The sequence below is a fragment of the Caretta caretta genome, chromosome 3 (assembly GCF_965140235.1).
Source record: "Caretta caretta isolate rCarCar2 chromosome 3, rCarCar1.hap1, whole genome shotgun sequence".
In the NCBI taxonomy this organism is placed as follows: Eukaryota; Metazoa; Chordata; order Testudines; family Cheloniidae; genus Caretta; species Caretta caretta.
Genome location: NC_134208.1, coordinates 187,843,240 through 187,865,540, shown reverse-complemented (window position 1 = coordinate 187,865,540; position 22,301 = coordinate 187,843,240). Strand labels below are relative to the sequence as shown.

The following is a 22,301-nucleotide window of genomic DNA, read 5'->3' as shown; positions in this document are numbered from 1 at the left end:
CATTTGTGTGGGCATGTCTAAACGAGCAGATATGCCCCAGCGTGCTACACAGCAACTCTACAGTGCTCCAGCAAGCCATGCACTAAATAGCAATGTGGACACTGCTGTGGCATGCTAGAAGTTTCCTAGTGAGCCCTGATATACTGTTGATACAAACAGTAGTATTTCAATAAGGACTAGGGAACTTTGTGAGCAGTAGCATGGTTCACCTGGACAGTTAGCGTGCAGCACGCTGGAGCACCTCAGATTTATGTTGCAGCAAGCTGGGCAGAAGTTCTGGCTTTTGAAAGCCAGCTCACAGTAGCTAATGTGAGAGAATAACTCCAAATGTACCTATGATTGTTACTTGTGATAAGACAGTGGCTTGAGGCGCCAATCAAAAAATCACACGTTTCACTGTACTAAGCACTGGACAAACGCAAAGTAAAAGATCTATTTAAATGTTATGTAGACACCCAATGTGAATAAAAAGAGGAATGTGTTAGAAATGGTGTCTTTTCCTCTTGAGGAACTGGCATAATTTCCATCATTAGTGTGGAATGCAAATGCATCCTGAGGGGAGAATGTGCCCCTTCGTGTAAGTTAGGGGAATCCTTAAGGATGGAAAGTGTGCTGAAAACATTACAAGGCCTTCATATTCTGTGATGCAGACTTTTTATAAACTGAAAAACCACATAGTAGATAAATATTTTTAAAAATAAAACCAAACTTTTCAGACCTGACTATGACTTTGGGGTCTCAACAGTTAGAGTGCCCAATTTGAGATATGTCAGAGGGCTGACCACCTACCCTCTGAAAATCAGGTCCTTTTAAGATGTCCCAAACTGAGCACCTAAAAATTATGGTAACCCCCAAAAATCGACAGTGACTATTGAAAACCCTGACCCAGAACACAGAGGCAAAATGATCACATGACAAACATTTCACCTAACCCCGACTCTTCCCCCCCCCCCAAAAAAAACCAAAAAAACAGGAGCAAAGTAATGATTCTGTAAGTCCTAGGAAACTAGTGAGAATTAAAACAAAAGAATAATTAGCTAATCAAAGGCTTGCTCTTCATCTGAATACACAGGGATAACCTGAGGAGAAACAAAAATTTTAAAAAGTTTAAAGAATATAAGCAATAATGGAGTAAAAACATTTAGCTTTTCCCTGCTGAGCAGATGGGAAAAAAAAAGAAAAGTATTTTTAAACAAAAATATTAAATTTTAAACTCAAAACATAAGTGCATTGGGAAGAAGTGGTTGTGTCAGATATAATACATGAACATTTCAGATATGAAATTATGTAACTATTGGGAAGTTTTATGGATAACTATAACAATATTTATAATTTAGAAAATATTTTTATCCATAAATCGTAAAGCTCCATGTACAGGTGGGTAATTATTACTAACATTTTATAGATGGGGAAACGAAGGAACCAAGATGTTAATATACCTGCCCAGTGTCACACAGAGATTAGCCATCTTTTAACATCCTAGTCTTGATGACGAAACTGAGAATAAAACCCAGGTCTCCTGAGTCCCATTCTAGTGTCTTATTCACTGGATCACTTTCTCTCTTTATAGATATATATTTATATATTATAACAAAACATGCTGACCAAAGTGTAACAATTATTTAGTTCATAAAAATTCAGTAAATTATATTATTGAAAAATCAGAGTATAAGTGGCTTCATTTTCAAATGAAAACTTTAAAGGCATATTGTCAGCAATTTTTAAATATTAATAACCTGGGTGCAAATATTGTTTCAGGTTTCAGTACAGAATACAAAATTAAGCACATTAAACTTACATTGCACATTTCTCTGACTATAGCTTTTTCTGTCTCACTAAGGTCATGATCATATTCTTTACCATGCTGCCGATCTATATTTTCCTGAGCTTCCAAGACCTGGGTATGTTAAAAAAAAAAGTAAATTTTATTTTACAAATGGAATTTGTTCTTCAACTACAATAAGAACATTAAGAAATGTAATCTCTAAAAAGGCCTTTTCAGGGTAAGAATATGCATGTGTAATTGAATAATAGATTTAAGTGTAATGAAGCAGATCAGAGTATGTAGTCAGCACACGTTTCCTCCAGTATACAATGAAATTGGACTAGATTTAAAAACTTGATGCAAAAATTACTGGGTGAGGTTCTATTGCCTCTGTTATGCAGGAGGTCAGAACAGGTGATCCTAATGGTCTCTTTTGGCCTTAAGCTGTGAAAAGGGCTGTACCTTACATCAGTACTATAACCTACATGGAACATGTATACAGTAGAACCTAAAAGATATGAACACCAGAGTTACGGACTTACCGATCAACCGACACCCTGTGAAACTGGAAGTCATCAATCAGACAGTAGTGCAGAGAAAAAGAAAAAAAAAGCAAATACTGTACTGCCTTGGGGCATTAGACCCGAGGCTCTGGGCCTCAGCCACTGGGGGGTTGGTCTCCAGGCGGACGGGGGGCTCAGGGGTTCTGACCCTCGGGAGCCCTGTGGCTCCGTTTCTGGCTTCTGCTCTGCAGGGGGTGTCAGGGCTTGGGGCTTCAGCCCCATAGCTCTGCTCCCAGTTTCAGCCCCGGGGGTGCTGGGGCTTGAGCTATGAGGGGTGTGCCAGTTTCAGCCCCAGAGCTCCCCCTGTAGCTAAAGCCCCAATCCCCCCCGCACACACACACCTGCTGAAACCAGGAGTGGAGCTGCTCGGCTGTAGCCCTGAGCCCCAGCGTCCTGCCCCAGCTGAAGCCAGGAACAGAGCTGTGAGGCTGAAGCCCCGATCCCTGGTCCCACAGGCACCAACTCCCTGGTGAAACCAGGAGCGGTCTGGCGCTTCGCACAGGGCAGCTTCGGGGCTGAAGCTCTGAGCCCCAGTGCCCCCTACGAGGCTGAAACCAGGAGCTAAGCTGCAGGGCTGAAATCCAAGTCCCAGCACTCCCCTCAGATCTAAAGCCCTGAGCTCTGGTGCTCCCGGGGGTAGAAGCCCTGAGCCCCCTGCCGGAAGCCCTGGTGGCCCCTAAGGTCAGAAGCTCCAACACACACACCCTGCTGGGAGTCCTGACCCTCCGCCTCCACCCTGCAGTTTCAGCTCCAATTCCCCCATGTCTGAAATCCATCACGTCTTTTTCAGAGTTACTATAATTTCAGAGTTACAGCCCCCATTCCCAAGGTGTCCGTAACTCTGAGGTTCTACTGTATCTCTACATGGAAATATGGCTTTTGGGTGATAAAACAATACTGGCCATTACATAAAAGCATGTGTTTCCATATTAAATGTTCACAGAGTTATTTCATATGTAACCTAGTTATGTAGTCTTTAACCAGGCAAAACTCCCGAAGAAACGGTTGATTCTATTTGGGAAAAAACACTCAAAGGGAAGGATAACCACCTTTAAATCCCTCCTGGCCAGAGGAAAAACCCTTTCACCTGTAAAGGGTTAAGAAGCTAAGATAACCTCACTGGCATCTGACCAAAATGACCAATGAGTAGACAAGATACTTTCAAAGCTGTAGGGGAAGGGGGGAAACAAAGGGTCCTCTCTGTCTGTGTGATGCTTTTGCCGGGACCAGAGCAGGAATGCAGGTCAGAACTCCTGTAAAGAGTTAGTAAGCAATCTAGTTAGATATGCGTTAGATTCTGTTTTGTTTAAACTGCTGATACAATAAGTTGTGCTGAATGCGATGTATATTCCTGTTTTTGTATCTTTTTGTAACTTAAGGTTTTGCCTAGAGGGATTCTCTATGTTTTGAATCTGACTACTCTGTAAGGTATTTCCCTTCCTGTTTTTACAGAGGTTTTTCTTTTACTTTTTCTTTAATTAAAATTCTCTTTTAAGAACCTGATTGCTTTTTCATTGTTCTTAAGATCCAAGGGTTTGGGTCTGTGTTCACCTATGCAAATTGGTGAGGATTTTTATCAAGCCTTCCCCAGAAAAGGGGGTGTAGTGCTTGGGGGGGTAGACGTTTCCAAGTGGGCACTTCCCCTGTTATTTTTGTTAGACACTTTGGTGGTGGCAGCATAAGGTCCAGGGACGAAAGGTAAAACAGTTTGTACCTTGGGGATGTTTTAACCTAAGCTGGTAAAAATAAGCTTAGGGGATCTTTCATGCAGGTTCCCACATCTGTACCCTAGAGTTCAGAGTGGGGAAGGAACCTTGACAGGATTCAATTCAAATAAAAAAATCCATGCCATTCACTCAGCCCTACTAATTTAATATTGGTTACTAGAAGTTAACCTCTTCCCATTTAGGATTGAGGATTTAGTGCAAATGTTCTACTTGTCACAAGCAAGAGTGGTATCTATGCTTTCCATTTTACTGGCTAATTAGTCATCTTCTTCCTGTAAATATGCACAGAAACGATGGGCCCATTGACATCAATGTGCTTTGGACTAGGCCATTGGGATTTGGATTCAGGTGAGGATCCTGATTCAGCAGAGCACTTACACAAACACACTTAACTTTGAAGTCAATGGAATTTAAACACATGCTTATCTTAAGCATGTGCTCAAGTGCTTTACTAAACTGAAGCTTGGGGGGCACCTTTCTCAGATACACCACATAGGAGCTGATTTTTTGTGTGCTCTGGAGAATTGCATTTAAAATCAACTTAATGCTTAATAGATTTAAGTTTTGAGGAAAACAAAGTTCTAATTTATTTTATTTTTGCAAAATATTTATGAGGTGATGGTGAAAGGTGCTACTCTCTTCTATGTTCTGAGTCACTGAGGTACAAACCCTCAGGATGTAACTCGCCCTATATAGACAATTGTTAAAGGGTCTGTGGGGGTTAAGTCACTCCTGGATGGAAAGTAAAAAAACTTTCCGAAATTCCTTTATGTTGCAGAGCATCTGCACAAAAGGAGGATCAGTGGCCAACTTCACCTTACACTGTGGGTATGTCTACATAGGAATAAAAAACCCACGGCTGGTCTGGGTCAGCTGACTCAAGCTCCCAGAGCTCACGCTGCAAGGCTGAAAAATCGCTATGTAGATGTTCAGGTTTAGACTGCCGCCAGAACTTTGGTGATGGTGGCGGGTCGCACAGCTTGGGCTCCAGACCAAGCCTGAATGTCCACACAGAGATTTTGAGCCCCGACAGCCCAAGCTCCACAAGCCCGAATTGGCTGACCCCGGCTAGCTCTTGCCATGCCACAGGAGCTATCCCTGTGTAGACATACCCTCAGTGATCCTAAGTCAGGAGCCTTAGGCCTGGTCTACAGTTAGGGCTTGTAAACCAACTAAAAGGTGTAACGGCAACATGCACAAATTAAAGTACATTACCCTCATGTGGATGCTCTCACTCAGAAGTAAAGGATTAAGTTACAGCAAATTAAGACCACTTTACTCCTGAGTGACATCAGCCAGACAGGGGTTTAATGTGCTTTAAATTGTGCACATGGACTTCACGCATTTAGTTGATTCATCTTAACTTTCCTTAGTGCAGACATTCCTGCAGAAGTTTTACCAGCATAACCATGTCAATTGAGGAGAGGGGGTGATTTTTTAATCAAATAATTATACCAGTGTGTACACACACACACACACAGAGTTATATTGATCAAAAAAGACTAATACTGGTATAGCTTATTCCCCTTCCTGTGCTGTAATAAGCTACACCAGAATAAGCACTTTTATACTGCTATTGTAATGCAGTTATAGAAGTTTTTAATGAATTAACTAGACCACAGAATCATAGAATCATAGCATATCAGGGTTGGAAGGGACCTCAGGAGGTCATCTAGTCCAACGCACTGCTCAAAGCAGGACCGATCCCTTACTAAATCATCCCAGCAAGGGCTTTGTCAAGCCTGACCTTAAAAACTTCTAAGGAAGGAGATTCTACCACCTCCCTAGGTAACACATTCCAGTGTTTCACCACCCTCCTAGTGAAAAAGTTTTTCCTAATATCCAACCTAAATCTCCCCCACGGCAACTTAAGACCATTACTCCTTGTTCTGTCATCTGCTACCACTGAGAACAGTCTAGAGCCATCCTCTTTGGAACCCCCTTTCAGGTAGTTGAAAACAGCTATCAAATCCCCCCTTATTCTTCTCTTCTGTAGACTAAACATCCCCAGTTCCCTCAGCCTCTCCTCAAATCATGTGCTCCAGCCCCCTAATCATTTTTGTTGCCCTTCGCTGGACTCTTTCCAATTTATCCACATCCTTCTTGTAGTGTGGGGCCCAAAACTGGACACAGTACTCCAGATGAGGCCTCACCAATGTCGAATAGAGGGGAATGATCACGTCCCTTGATCTGCTGGTAATGCCCCTACGTATACATCCCAAAATGCCATTAGCCTTCTTGGCAACAAGGGCACACTGTTGACTCAGATCCAGCTTCTTTTCCACTTTTCTGCAGAACTGCTGCCTAGCCATTCGGTCCCTAGTCTGTAGCAGTGCATGGGATTCTTCCGTCCTAAGTGCAGGACTCTGCACTTGTCCTTGTTGAACCTCATCAGATTTCTTTTGGCCCAATCCTCCAATTTGTCTAGGTCCTCTGTATCCTATCCCTACCCTCCAGCATAGTTTAAAAAAAACCAGTGTAGTTTTAAAAAAAATCAGTAAAAATGTCTAATGTAGACGTGGCCTTGCACAGGGGCTGAGACAGCAACAAAGGACTGTGTTTAAGTACAGAGATTCCAGGAGAGTCCAAGGCTTATCTATACACAAAAGTTTCCCCACTTTATAGATACCAGTGTAGTTAAAGTAGAACAATCCCATTACTGAGTGTTGTTGGTATAAAGGGTTCTTCTACTGGTATAGCTATTCCTATATGGAAAGGGAATAAGCTCTACCTGTATGCTAGTATTATTGTGTTCATACTAGGATTTGTACCACCCCTAACCGAAACAGTTATACTGGTAAGTTTCCAGTACAGACCAGGCCCAAGACAGATAGAGGTCCAAGTGAGCAGCCTCTTGGAGACAGGGCAGTGGAGGGAGTTGCCTTGTGTGTTGTTTGTGACCACCTCTGTTCAAGGGATCAGGACTTGTGTACATTTTTCAGTTTGGCTGAAAGAAAGAAATTTTATTTAACTGGATAAAATGTAGCGCACTCAGGGAAATGCCTAGCATCATTCATCTCTATTTTTGCCTGCTGATACAATTCCTATCAGGATAAAAGCAGGGGCAACACAGCACAGAAAATGAAATTTTGGATACATCTAAGCATTTTAATAATCCTAATGAGTACTTTACCACTGTAAACACATCCACTTACACCAACTAGCTATCAGACACTGTCAAAAGCATGTTGATAATTGTTCCAATCAAAGCGATTTGTCAGAGGCTATACAGAGCTAACTACAATAATCTTATTTTGTAAATCCACATGATCTCTAGGCTAAATTGTTTTGTGCAGCTTTGTTTTCCATAATGACAGCAGGTGAAATTCACCCATCCTTGGAGGGCACACACAAGACCTTTGGTGCTGCTGAAATATGCACTTCTCAAGCACAGAGGAAACTGAATGGCTTCCCCACCCCTGGATACTACAGGGCTGGGATTTGTACTGCCCCCAAGCAGACTGGGTGTAGATGGTGGCAGGGCAGACTAGGGGAGCAGCCGCTTGAACCTCAATTATGTGCAGGTGGCAGGAGGCTAGTCCTAAGCTAGAGTAGTGGATGCGGGGAGACTACCCGAACCCTTATATTCTGATGAAGAAATGGCTTTTACTGCCACAATGCCTACACATTTCACCAGCATAAAAGCTGTTTACTTAAGCTTTATGTAGGATAATTAAATGTCACCCATCCACATGTAGGATAATTCTCCTTTCCACTAACCAACAAATATTGTCAAATCAATAATGCTCAGTACTTACATAGCATTTTTCATCTTCAAAGAGCTTAACCAATTCTGAGTCCAATATTGCTCATCTTACTCAGGAAAAACTCACGCTGACTTTACTGGCAATTTTGTCTGAGTGAAGAGTGCAAAACTGGGACCCTTAAGTAACTAATTTATCCTTACATCATTGCCTGGTATGGCAGGTAAGGAGTTACAGTGAGTATTATTCCTGTTTTCAAATGAGTAAGCTGTGTAAGAATGATTTGCCTACACCTCACAGAAGGTTATCACTATCAGACCTGGGAGTTCCTGGTTCGATGCTCAGACCATTAGGTCACGCCTCGTCCAAACTGCCCCGAAAGGACAAGAGATTTCTATTGCATAGCTGATGCATATATAGTGGTGGGAACATGTACTTGCACAGTTGCCATGTGAAATCTCATGATATGCTAGATACCTCCTGATAGCTCATTGTAACATTTTGTTTCATTAAGGGAAGTAGTTGCTGCTAAAGTCACAAAGGGCCAGACTGTGAGCCTTCTGCTCACATAATTCCTTAGAAGTCAACAGGACTACTTCCTGTGTGTTCACCAAAGTAAGTAAGAGGTTCACAATCTGGACCCAGGTTAGCATGAGAACTAAAGGGATTTACTCTACCTTCCAGAATGACTCTGAGATTATCGTGCATTGTTTTCAGCACTACATAGTAGGTACATCACACTCTCTGAAAACACATGACAAAGTCCACACCATGCTTGTGCATACTGTATAATTTGGTTTCATTTTTATAAAAAAATGTTTGTGATATTCATATTAATCACCTTATACTATAGCAGAGAATACATCTAGTTCACAGATCTCTTGTCGACCCTTCATCATAATCATTGTCATAAAAGAAAGTAGGTATAATTTACTACGGGAACACAATGGAACCCATTGTGCTAGACACTATACGCTCACAATGGAGAGAGTCCCTGACCCAAAGAGCTCACACTCTAAGTACATGAGTGAAACAAAAAATAATGTTGTATATGAAGATATTGCAGTGATATTGCTCTAAGTACAATGGAACATATGTCAAACAACATACGTAACATTCTGCATATACTGTATGGGAGTGTGTTACCTTAATAGCATTTACCACTGCTTCAGGCTGCTGAGAAGGTGAGACATGTCCACTGAAGCTAGCTGGATGGTTTGGAGAGCAGTAACTCCCATCCGCCCCTGATGGCATCCTAAGGGGACCCTTAGTAGAAAATTAAAAACTATTTAATAATGAAAGGTGTTTGCCACTAATTAAGCAGATGTAAATTTTTTAAAAAGTCAGTTTATCATGTGAGCATGGAGGGCATATTTCATTCAAAACCTTTCCCTATCTCTGTGCCATGCTTGTGCTACTTTCAATAATAAAAAGACCTGAATTAAGTCTAAAACACCTCAGCTACATTGAGCAAATTGCCTGAGTTTGATTCTCGAAAGATACTCGTTACCCTTGTGAGTGGTCACCTACTATCATGGAGAGGAAACCTGGTTAAGTGGTTAGAGCACAAGGCAGAATCAGGTGCTTTGGCTCTATTCTCAGCTTTGCCACTAACTTAACATCTGCAAGGTGTTCTGTCTGTGCAGAGCAGCTTGCTGTCCTGGAGCCTTACTGAAATCTTGAGCATGCCACTGAACTTTTCTGTGGCTCAGTTTTCCCATCTGGGAAATTAGGATACTTACTGACAGTCTTCAGAAGGGTGTTGTGAAGCTTAAAGGGAAACAGTTTTGGCCCCAAATATACTTGTCACCTTTCAGGGCAACTGCACCTGTTTTCACCTCCATGGTCCAGCTCCTCAGCTGTCACCTCTCTTGGGAAGAGACCTGTGTCTCTCTCCCTCCTGACCAGGGTTTTTCCAAGCCGCACAGTTCCCTGCCTACACTGAGTTCCCAGCAAGTCAGACTACGCAGGCCTGCTTTGCTTTCTCCTCAGAGGCTATACACAGAACAATTGCCCTCAGTTAAAAGTTTCCACACAGCCCATTCTGAGCAAACACATATATTTTTAAGATGAAGGCATTACAAAGGAAACATATTACAACAATAAACAAAACCTACACACATGCTAATAAGCTTAGCAGAGATCATCCCAGTTCCAGCAAGGGCTCAGGAAGGATTCAGTCCATGAAATCCCACCAAGGGGTTTTTCTGGGGTCACAAGTTCAGAACAGCTTTTGTTCAGAACAAGCACACCCAGGACTCAGAGTCACTCATTTATACAGTTTGGGTCTTTGGTCTTGGGACCCTGGGAACAGATAATCAGCAAAGGTCCCCTCCTCAGGGTGAAACTTCAAAAGATGAGCTCTTGTATATCCAGAGAAGGTATATTCCCCTGGAGATTTTCTGGGAGACCCACCTAGCTTTAAGAAAAGGAGTACTTGTGGCACCTTAGAGACTAACCAATTTATCTGAGCATGAGCTTTCGTGAGCTACAGCTCACTTCATTATGCAAGCCACCTAGCTTTGTTTGTCCCATAAGTTCATTTTTGTCTGGCACATTGTTTTAAACAGCCCTTTGCTGCTCATAACACTTTCCAGGGTTTACACTGGTCACATCTCCCCTACTGAAGTTACATAGAATTGCACATTAACACAAACTTTGCATTTTGAATACAATGGACTCCAAAGGTACTTAAACTTAATTCATTAAGGTTTTTTTCCCCCAGGATTTTGCAGGAAATCACTGTATCTGTCACAGTAGGTTTTGAGAATGCCTAACCTCAATCAAAATGTTTCCATGAGTGGGGGGTTGGATTTTTTAATTCCAGTTAAATTGACTGGGAAGAGTTAAAATTTTGGAACATTCCCCTGTAGAGTTTGCAGCCCAAATACTGCTGTGTCTTATTTGGAGAGGAGCAGTGTGAATGGGGAAAGATACATGACTCCTGATTTATCCTTTCCCCACTTTAAACATATACAGTCTGCTGAAGATAAAGTGACAGGTGGTCCCTCGAAAGTCACCTGCATTCTCTCCCTGCTTGTGCAATGGCATCAAATGTTACCAGCCTTGGAAGCAGCTCCCATTTATGGAGATATGGCTCAGAAAGCAGCCTGGCAAGTCCATCTTTCTCTTTACTTGTGGCCTGTGGCATTCAAAAATGCCATGGGTAGCTCAGTAGTGGATCTTCTGCCACTCTGAGAGGAGTGTAGATTTCAGGTGAGTAGGGGAATGAGGCAGTGAAGGAAAAGGGAAGGCGATGAGAGGAATTTTAAAAGTGTAACAACACAAAAACTCAAAAGAAAAAAAGAAAAAAAAACCACCACAGCAAACAAACAATGGAACAGAGACAGAAATGGATAGGGGAGAGGGAAAGCCAAGAGAGTAGCAGCTGTCCTGGCATGAGAAGATGCAGGATCCATCTACACTGCAATAAAAAACCTGTGGCACCAGGTCTCAGAGCCTGTGTCAACTGACTCAGGGTATGTCTATACTTACCAGGGATCGACACTGTGGCGATCGATCCACCCGGGGTCAATTTAGTGGGTCTAGTGAAGACCCACTAAATCGACTGCAGATAGCTCTCCCATCAACTAAGGTACTCCACTGGAATGAGAAGCATAAGGTAAGTCAACAGGAGAGTTTCTCTCATTGACCCAGCGTGGTGTAGACACCGCAGTAAGCTGACCTAAGCTACATCCACTCCAGCTACGTTATCATGTTATTGTGTAACCTAGGTCGACTTAACCCTATAGTGTAGACTTGTCCTCAGTCTCACAGGGTTTAGACTGCAGGGCAAAAATTGCACTGTAGAAGCTTGGGCTCAGGCTGGACCCCAGGCTCTGAGACTCACCCTCCATATAGGCTCCAGCCCAAGCCTGAACATCCACACTGCAACTTTTAGCCCCACAGCATGAGCCCCATGCACCTGAGTCAGCTGACCTGGGCCAGCCGTGGCCATGCCACAGATCTTTTACTGCAGTGTAGATGTGCCCTAAGGGGATGCTCCAGCATAAAGAGTTTGGGGACCAGCATGATCTAGTGGATGAAGCACTGAGGAAAACTGGGTTGTATTCCTGGCTCTGCCACTAATCTGTTGTGAGACCTTGGTAGGTCACTCCCCGCTCTTAGACAAAGGTCAGAAGGGACCATTATGATCATCTAGTCTGACCTCCTGCACAATGCAGGCCACAGAATCTCATCCACCCACTCCTACAATAAACCTCTCACCTATGTCTGAGCTATTGAAGTCCTCAAATCATGGTTTAAAAACTTCAAGGTGCAGAGAATCCTCCAGCAAGTGACCCGTGCCCCATATGGCACGATCCTCAAAGAATCAATCCTGAAGCACTTGCATGAGAGGAAGGTGATCAGGAACAGCCAGCATGGATTCACCAAGGGAAGGTCATGCCTGACTAATCTAATCGCCTTTTAAGATGAGATTACTGGTTCTGTGGATGAAGGGAAAGCAGTGGATGTATTGTTTCTTGACTTTAGCAAAGCTTTTGACACGGTCTCCCACAGTATTCTTGTCAGCAAGTTAAGGAAGTATGGGCTGGATGAATGCACTATAAGGTGGGTAGAAAGCTGACTAGATTGTCGGGCTCAACGGGTAGTGATCAATGGCTCCATGTCTAGTTGGCAGCCGGTATCAAGTGGAGTGCCCCAAGGGTCGGTCCTGGGGCCGGTTTTGTTCTGGAGGATGGTGTGGATTGCACTCTCAGCAAATTTGCGGATGATACTAAACTGGGAGGAGTGATAGATATGCTGGAGGGGAGGGATAGGATACAGAAGGACCTAGACAAATTGGAGGATTGGGCCAAAAGAAATCTGATGAGGTTCAATAAGGATAAGTGCAGGGTCCTGCACTTAGGACGGAAGAACCCAATGCACCGCTACAGACTAGGGACCGAATGGCTAGGCAGCAGTTCTGCGGAAAAGGACCTAGGGGTGACAGTGGACGAGAAGCTGGATATGAGTCAGCAGTGTGCCCTTGTTGCCAAGAAGGCCAATGGCATTTTGGGATGTATAAATAGGGGCATAGCGAGCAGATCGAGGGACGTGATCGTTCCCCTCTATTCGACATTGGTGAGGCCTCATCTGGAGTACTGTGTCCAGTTTTGGGCCCCACACTACAAGAAGGATGTGGATAAATTGGAGAGAGTCCAGTGAAGGGCAACAAAAATGATTAGGGGTCTAGAACACATGACTTATGAGGAGAGGCTGAGGGAGCTGGGATTGTTTAGCCTGCAGAAGAGAAGAATGAGGGGGGATTTGATAGCTGCTTTCAACTACCTGAAAGGGGGTTCCAAAGAGGATGGCTCTAGACTGTTCTCAATGGTAGCAGATGACAGAACGAGGAGTAATGGTCTCAAGTTGCAGTGGGGGAGGTTTACATTGGATATTAGGAAAAACTTTTTCACTAAGAGGGTGGTGAAACACTGGAATGCGTTACCTAGGGAGGTGGTAGAATCTCCTTCCTTAGAGGTTTTTAAGGTCAGGCTTGACAAAGCCCTGGCTGGGATGATTTAACTGGGAATTGGTCCTGCTTCGAGCAGGGGGTTGGACTAGATGACCTTCAGGGGTCCCTTCCAACCCTGATATTCTATGATTCTATGGCAGAGGAAGGCGAAACCCCCCACGACCTCTTCCAATCTGCCCTGGAGGAAAATTCCTTCTGACCCCAAATATGGTGATCAGCTGAACCCTGAGCATGTGGGCAAGATTCATCAGCCAGATACCCAGGAAAGAATTCTCTGTAGTAACTCAGATCCTACCCCATTTAACATTCCATCACAGGCCATTGGGCCTATTTTTACCATGAATAGTTAAAGATCAATTAATTGCCAAAATCATGTTATCCCATCATACCATCTCCTCCATAAACTTATCAAGTTTAATCTTGAAGCCAGATAGGTCTTTACCCCCCACTACTTTCCTTGGAAGGCTGTTCCAGAGCTTCACTCATCTGATGGTTAGAAACCTTCATCTAATTTCAAGTCTAAACTTCCCAATGGCCAGTTTATATCCATTTGTTCTTGTGTCCACATTGGTACTGAGCTTAAATAATTCCTCTTCCTCCCTGTTATTTATCCCTCTGATATATTTATAGAGAGCAAACATATTTCCCCTCAGCCTTCTTTTGGTTAGGCTAAACAAGCCAAGCTCCTTGAGTCTCCTTTCTTAAGACAGGTTTTCCATTCCTCGGATCATCTATTAGCCCTTCTCTGTATCTGTTCCAGTTTGAATTCATCCTTCTTAAGCATGGGAGACCAGAACTGCACAAAGTATTCCAGATGAGTTCTCACCAGTGCCTTGTATAATGGTACTAACACCTCCTTATCTCTGCTGGAAATACCTAGCCTTATGCATCCCAAGATCGCATTAGCTTTTTTCACGGCCATATCACATTGGTGGCTCATAATCATCTGCGGTCAACCAACACTCCAAGGTCCTTCTCCTCCTCCGTTACTTCTAATGGATGCGTCCCCAGCTTATAACTAAAATTCTTGTTATTAATCCCTAAATGCATGACCTTACACTTCTCATTATTAAATTTCATCCTATTACTATTACTCCAGTTTACAAGGTCATCCATTCCTTTCCACCTCCAGGACTTCTGGGTTTTCCATTCACTCTCCCTTGGACAACTTTCACAATGCTAGCTGGACCTACACACAGCTGTGAAAGTCTGCCCTTCCCTGATTCCTCCTTTCCCGCCAAGCGTCTGTGTGTTTGCATGTGCTGTTTCTTGTGCAATAAAAGCAAACTTTTATAATGGTAAATCGTCTTTATCTTTTTTCTACAGGGTGAGATTGCAGGCACTGCCAATACATGCACAGGCATTTTAATCACTTTATTACAAGAATATAAGGCCCCAAATGTCACCATTGCCCCCTAGGAAAACTATATGTCATGTACCATTGAAGCAACTCAGACAGAGATATAAGTTACTGGTGGTCATTGTCAAAGTGCTGCCTCAAAGCCTCCCTGATTCGAATAGCTCCCCTCTGGGCTCTTCTGACAGCCCTGGTATCTGGCTGCTCAAAAATCAGCGGGCAAGCAGTCTGCCTCTGCACTCCACCCCTGAGCAAACCTTTCACCTTAGCTTCACAGAGCTTATGCAATGTACAGCACGCAGCTATGACCATAGGAATATTATCCTCAGTGAGGTCCAACATGTCATAAAGGCATCGCCAGCGCACCTCTAATTTGCCAAAGGCACATTCAACTGTCATCTGGCACCTACTGAGCCTGTTGTTGTACCGCTCCTTACTGCTGTCCAGGTGTCCTGTGTAAGGTTTCATGAGCCATGGCTGTAAGGGGTATGCAGGGTCCCCCAGGATCACGATGGGCATTTCAACACCCCCCACAGTAATCTTCTGGTTAGGAAAGAAAGTCCCTGCTTGCAGCTTTCTCTACAGGCCCATGTTCCTGAAGATGCATGCGTCATGTACCTTCCCAGACCACCCCAATTTGATGTCAGTGAAACGCCCTGAGTGAACCACAAGAGCCTGCAACACCATGGAGAAGTATCCCTTCCTATTGATGTACTCCATCGCAACGTGGTCTGGTGCCAAAATTGGAATATGTGTGCCATCTATCACCCCTCCAAAGTTAGGAAAAACTATTTCTGCAAAGCTGTCCACTATTTCATGCGCATTGCCCAGAGTCACAGTCCTTTGTAGCAGGATGCGATTTATTGCCCTCCACACTTGCATTAACACAGCCCAACAGTCGATTTCCCCACTCCAAATTGATTAGCAACCAACTGGTAGCAGTCTGGAGTTGCCAGCTTCCACACAGCAATTGCCACACACTTCTCTACCGAGAGGGCAGCTCTCATTCTGGTGTTCTTGCGCCGCAGATCTGGGGTGAGCTCCGTGCACAGTTCCAGGAAGGTGGCTTTCCGCATCTGAAAATTCTTTAGCCACTGCTCATCATCACACACCTGCATGACGATACAATCCCCCATTCACTGCTTGTTTCCCAAGCCCAAAAGCGATGGTCTACCCTGTGCACCTACTCTGTGAATGCCAAACACAATCTAAAGTTGCTCCTATCCACACCACGGAGAATGTCAGGTGCCTGCGAGTCTTCCTCAGTTAGGAACTTCACGATTAACTGCACTGCCATCCGCGATGTCTTCATAACAGTTAACAGAGCATAGGAGAGCAGCACGGGATCCATCCCTTCTCACAAAGATGCTGGGGTTTGGAAAAATGCAGTGAAAGAAAGCCGGAAGCCCATGGAGTACATGGACAGAAAGCAATGCATCACGGGACATTTAGCACTGTCCCAAGATGCGCCGCGATCTGCTCCATCATCCCACAATACCTAGTGACAGAAGGACTGTGGAATAGGTACCCATAGTACATTGCTCACTCTGTCGATGATGGTGCTCTGACTCTGGATGTGATCTGCCAACAGACGGAGCAAGTGTGAACAGGAAATTGCGATTTTTATTATGTTGACATCACTTTTGTCGAAACAAATTGGTAGTGTAGACATGGCCTAACTGTCAGTATCAAAGCAGGCCAGTCAGACAGCCTGTTACCCAGTAGACTGACAGACTCATAGATTTAAGGCCAACAGGGATATTAGATTATCTAGTCTGACTTCCTGTATATCACAGGACATTACATTTCACTGTTAGCCCTTTACAGAGTCGCATAAATTGTTTGGCATCTCTTCCAGAAAGGCATCCAGTATTGACATGAAGAAATCAAGAAATGGAGAATTTACTCATTCCCTAGGAAGTTTATTCCAATGGTTGATCACCATTAAAAAATAAGGCACTGTTGGGCCTTATTTATAATTTGAATTTATCTGGTTTTAACGTCCAGCCACTGGTTCTTGTTCAGCCTTTCTCTGGTAGATTAAAGAGCACTTTAGTATACGGTATTTTCTCCTCATGAAGGTACTCTTCTTCTGTTTCCCTTCTCACCCTTTGTCTGTCCTGCCCATTTACATTGTAAACTATACAAGGCAGGGGCTGTCTCTCACACTGACCATGTCTACACTATAGACTTCATCCAGCATAGCTATGCCGGCCAGAGGTGTGAATCTTGACTGACACAGCTGTGTAGACAGAAGCCGATAAAAACTGCATCAACACTAGAAGAACTTTGCCGGTATAGTATACTGGAAAAGGTATCACTAGTGTAGACATGGCCTATGTGCTTAGCTGGGGCTTTTAGGTACTTCTGTAATAGAAATAGAAAAATCATAATAGCCCCTGATCTATGCATTTAACAACAAACAACAACAGTTAGTTATTCTTTTCACTATGGACTTGAAGTTACAATGCCAACTCTACTAGCTAACTACACATTAGCTGTTTGAGCACCTGAACTTGCAGTATTCAAAGTAGTTCCTTGAGCGATGATAGGGAGCACAAGGCAAAACTGCTGTGCTGAGGTAACCTTATCTAGCAGCCTACTTTGGTGAAATGCTAAAAATACAGTCTTGCAATAGCAACCCACTAACAACAGAGAGAAACAGCTATGTAATACACTTAGGAGGTGCTGATGATCTTTTCAACTGGACCTGTTCTAATATGATCCCTTGCTGTTTTCATTCTTCACCCAGAACTTAATCTAAAAAGGAAGAAAACCATGCAAAGCAAAGCATTTAGAAGTTGCTAAAATAGAGGAAAATACGTCTCCTTCCAGCATTTTTTTCTTGGAAATACTGTATTATATATAAAATTCCCTAATTATTTGTTCTGTAGAAAGGGAAATGCATTTCTATAATAATAGTAATAATAATAATAATAATAATAGTGCCAAGAGCCTCCAATGAAAATCAGTGCCTCATTGTGCTAGGTCCTATGCAAACACATAATACGAGACAGTCTCTCTCTCAAAGAGCCTGCAATCGAAATAGAAAATACAAAGGGAGGGAGGGGAAACAGGCACTGGAAAGTGACATGCAACTGAATTCTCTGACAATATTGCGTAAGAAACAGCCTGAGTTTGTATGTTCTGAGTGATTTCATGAAAACATTTTGGGCCTGCATCTCCATTATGTTACACCTGATATAGATATTTACACCAGTGCAAAGTATAAATGACTGCACAAGATGAAGGGAACAGAGAATTGTCTGATAATTACAGACAAGGGGGCCTGATCCTGAGACTTCCTGGGAATTCACAGCACACTGAGATTGTGGGATTGAGCCCCATGTGTGAAAAATCCTAGAAATAAAGGCATAGCTACAGAAATGAGAATGCTCCTATATAGACATCATAAATTGTATGCTGAACACATGTAAATGAGTGTTTAGATCAGCATTTGAAACTAGTTTAGGTTCTCAAGCATCTCATCCTGTACCGTTCATCTTTTCAAAGGATGTTGGGGTTTTTCTTTTTTATAAGGAAGTGATTAAAACAATTGTAACTGATGGCATATGAACCTAGTAATTGGGCTGATAACACTGACATACAAATGTATTTACCACAATATATAGTGAATCTTATAGTTCTCCAAAGTGATACACTGGTATCAATTTAGGAAGGGAGTTTGGATTTATTTTTCTGTTATATAAAATAAAAATTTATAGATCTGGACAAGCCTAAAGCTACCCTTCTGAAAAGGAAATAACTGTACAAGGGGGCGGGAGGAAAGGAGTAATAAAATAGATTGGAGCAATTCTGTTTTGGGAAAAATTCTCTCAGGTCCCTTTGTTTTCTTATGAGTCAATATTTTCAGTTTCTTTAAAACTCTGGCCAATTTCAAATTGTGTATGTCATAAATATAAAGGGAAGGGTAAACCCCTTTGAAATCCCTCCTGGCCAGGGGAAAGCTCCTCTCACCTGTAAAGGGTTAAGAAGCTAAAGGTAACCTCGCTGGCACCTGACCAAAATGACCAATGAGGAGACAAGATACTTTCAAAAGCTGGGAGGAGGGAAAAAAACAAAGGGTCTGTGTCTGTCTGTATGCTGCTTCTTGCCAGGGACAGAACAGGAATGGAGTCTTAGAACTTTTAGTAAGTAATCTAGCTAGGTATGTGTTAGATTATGATTTCTTTAAATGGCTGAGAAAAGCATTGTGCTGAATAGAATAACTATTTCTGTCTGTGTATCTTTTTTGTAACTTAAGGTTTTGCCTAGAGGGGTTCTCTATGTTTTTGAATCTAATTACCCTGTAAGATATCTACCATCCTGATTTTACAGGGGGGATTTCTTTATTTCTATTTACTTCTATTTTTTATTAAAAGTCTTCTTGTAAAAACTGAATGCTTTTTCATTGTTCTCAGATCCAAGGGTTTGGGTCTGTGGTCACCTATGCAAATTGGTGAGGCTTTTTATCCAACATTTCCCAGGAAAGGGGGGGTGCAAGTGTTGGGAGGATTGTTCATTGTTCTTAAGATCCAAGGGTCTGGGTCTGTAGTCACCTAGGCAAATTGGTGAGGCTTTTTACCAAACCTTGTCCAGGAAGTGGGGTGCAAGGTTTTGGGAACTATTTTGGGGGGAAAGACGCGTCCAAACAGCTCTTCCCCAGTAACCAGTATTAGTTTGGTGGTGGTAGCGGCCATTCCAAGGATAACGGGTGTAATATTTTGTACCTTGGGGAAGTTTTGACCTAAGCTGGTAAAGATAAGCTTAGGAGGTTTTTCATGCAGGTCCCCACATCTGTACCCTAGAGTTCAGAGTGGGGGAGGAACCTTGACAGTGTAAAAATATTGATATTAAAAGCAAGGAAAATACAAGACTTTGCACACACATCTAAAATCTCCCAAATGCCAGAAAATATGAGTCCTGCGAGTTGTGCTGCTTTCAGAGTCCACGCCTTCCTGCAGGCACTATGCTTTCTTCCAGGAAGTCACTTCTGTGTACGCACAGAATGCTTACCCCCCCTTATTGCCCCTGACTGAACATGAGAACTAGTTGTGAATATTCATGGTTCAAAGCCACCACTGTTCTCAAGGCAAATCCAACGCACACGTTCATAAGAGATGTTTGAAAAATTAATCTTTTCCCCTCAGGCGTCCATCCCCTTTTGTCCTTTCACAAGAGGCAACAGCTTCCTATGTGCTACAAAATGTGCTTTGCTGCCCCTGATTGCCATACATCTGAGCAGCTCAATGTGTTTTACAAAGACTCTCCCAAAGTTGTTTACTTTCTGAGGGTAGACTCTAAAGATAGTCCTTAGCTTTTCATTTTGGATCTGGACATCAAGCATTCCAAAGCTGGGACTTTTTGGAGCTCAGGTTTTGGTTTGACCCATTAAGTAAATAACAGTTCAGAGTCAAAGAACTGGTGGGGGAATCTCAGTGCCACCAACTTTGGTGTACTTCCTTATCAGGAGTTTTGGTCTGGGCCATCTCTGGCAAATAGTGGCAGTGCTGTACCATGAGACTGATCTTCTGCAGCAGTACTGAGAGGAGACAAGCATCCCGCTTGTGAACTAATAAATAAAGGATAAGGTCAAGGTTTTCTAAAGAAACTACAGTAAAAGCTGTTTTATCTGGCACTTCACCAACCGGAAAGTTCTATAAACCGGTATTTCTGATCTTCATTAAAATTCCAGTTTATAGTCTGGTTGGCGCGGAGCTGGTGCGGTGCTGGGGCATGGAAGAGGGTGTGGAGCACGGGTTCTGGGAGGGAGTTTGGATGTGGAAGGAGGCTCAGGGCAGTGGATTGGGGAGTGAGAGAAGGTGTGCGGTGCCGGATCTCGGGGGTACTCACCTCGGGCAGCTTCCCACAAGTGGCGACTTGTCCCGGGTGCTCCTAGGCGGAGGCGCAGCAGGCACCTCTGTGCACTGCATCTGCCCACAGGTGCTGCCCCCGCAGCTCCCATTGGCTGTGGTTCCCAGCCAGTGTGAGCTGTGGAGCCAGTGCTCGGGGCAGTGGCAGCACATGGAGCTGTCTGCCATGCCTCTGCCTAAGAGCAGCTGGGACAGGTTGCCACTTGCAGGGAGCTGCCCGAGGTGAGCACTGCCTAGATCCGGCATCCTGCACCACCTCCTGTGTCCCAACCTGCCGCCCCGAGCCCCCTCCTGCACCCAAACTCCCTCAGAGAGTCCGCGCTCCACACCCCCTCCCACGCCCCAACTCTCAGCCCCGCATCCCCTCCTGCACCCAAACTTCCTTCATCTTAGTTAACTGGCATTTTTCATTTACTGGCACCCCCAATTCCCTCAACATGCCGGATAAAATAGGTTTTACTGTAGTAATTGGAGTGCCTCCATTTTTGGGTGTTTAACCTGAGACCTCCAAAAGGGGACCAATTTTCAGAAGGAAAGTGCTTAGCACTTTTTGAGAATCAAGCCTCTTTGAGGTGTCTCAAAAGAGACACTCCAAAACGAGGCAAACAAAACCTATAGTCACTTTTGAAAATCATGATCTGTGTTTGGAAAATGTAAAAAAAAATAAAGCCGATTCTTATATTGAAAGTGAAGCTGGGTAAAAGTCTTGGTATTCTGATGATTGATGGATGCCAAGTGAAGTCTTGGATGATTCTGCAGCACAGCACTCTATTAAATACCCAAAAGAAGTACCTACATAGTTACTAATTACAACATGAACTTCTTAGGGTGGTCAGGAGCCTGCCACATGAGAGGAGTGGAGTGGCTGAATTCCACCCCCATTGAAGAAAGCATTTAGAAACAGGTCCTTGCCTCTTCATTAAAATCAGTGCACTCAGAGTTCCGTCACCCCATAACTGCAGGACCTCTCACACCTTATTCTGAGGCAGCTAATTCTGGCTCCTGACAAGCTCCAGCACACATACAGGTAGGGACACACCCAGCTGCAGATGCTGTGATCAGCTCTGCATGGGGAGGCTACAGCTAAGGAGCTGCCCAGCTGCTCGAGTGCACACCCCCCTCAGGAGTTTAAACCCAAAATTATACCGTCTTGTGCTGCACAGAGATCTGTACAGTGTAAGCTCATGAAATTCGCCCCCTCCCTCAATGTGGAGAAGGATATGCAACAGCTTTCTGCCCAAAGTTATGACTCTCCCACACTGGTTTTAGACAAAGCAAAAATAAGTTTATTAACTACAAAAACAGATTTTAAGTGATTATAAGGGATAGTAAATAGATCAAAGCAGATTACCTAGCAAACAAACAAATCATGCGAACTAAGCTTAATATACTCAAGAGATTGTATATGAGTTGCAAATTCTTACCCTAAATGATGATTCAAGCAGGCTGCAGAGATTCTTAAGGGGCTAGCTGCTCTTGCTTACAGCTTAAAAACCCCAGGTGTTCCTTTCACAGGCTAAAAATCCCTTTAACTTGGGTCCAACACTTCCTCCCAGTTCAGTCCGTGTTCCTCAGGTGTTTCCTAGAGTCTCTTTGGGGCAGGAGTCAGTGAGGAACTATGATGATGTCACTCCCCTGCCTTAAATAGCTTCCGCATGTGGCAGGAACCCCTTGTCTCAAAGTTTGGTTCCCACACCAGTCAGTGGAAAAACAGTGGTATTCCAAGATGGAGTCGTAACCAGGTCACCTGGTTACATGTCCCTGTAGTGCCACAGCAGCCATTGCTCAGAGGCTGTTTGTAGCGTCCTCAGAAAGATTCCCCGTTGGGAGATG

At 43.6% G+C, this 22,301-nt stretch overlaps 1 protein-coding gene across 6 annotated transcripts in view; it reads right to left on the bottom strand.

Annotated features, from left to right (window-relative positions):
* Window positions 1–22,301, bottom strand: part of CCDC85A (coiled-coil domain containing 85A) — a 187,199-nt gene that overhangs the window by 4,044 nt on the left and 160,854 nt on the right. Inside the window, exons 4-5 of one of the 6 annotated variants that reach the window (XM_048842815.2) lie at window positions 8,906–9,025; window positions 1,799–1,897 (exon numbers count right to left, since the gene is read on the bottom strand). The exons of 2 other annotated variants lie outside the window; for them this stretch is intronic. In XM_048842815.2, the coding sequence (XP_048698772.1) occupies window positions 1,799–1,897; window positions 8,906–9,025 (219 nt within the window). Of the gene's footprint in view, window positions 1–1,798; window positions 1,898–8,905; window positions 9,026–22,301 lie in introns of those variants that run through there. 3 more of the 6 variants (XR_007355629.2, XM_048842816.2, XM_048842817.2) reach the window with 3 other exon arrangements.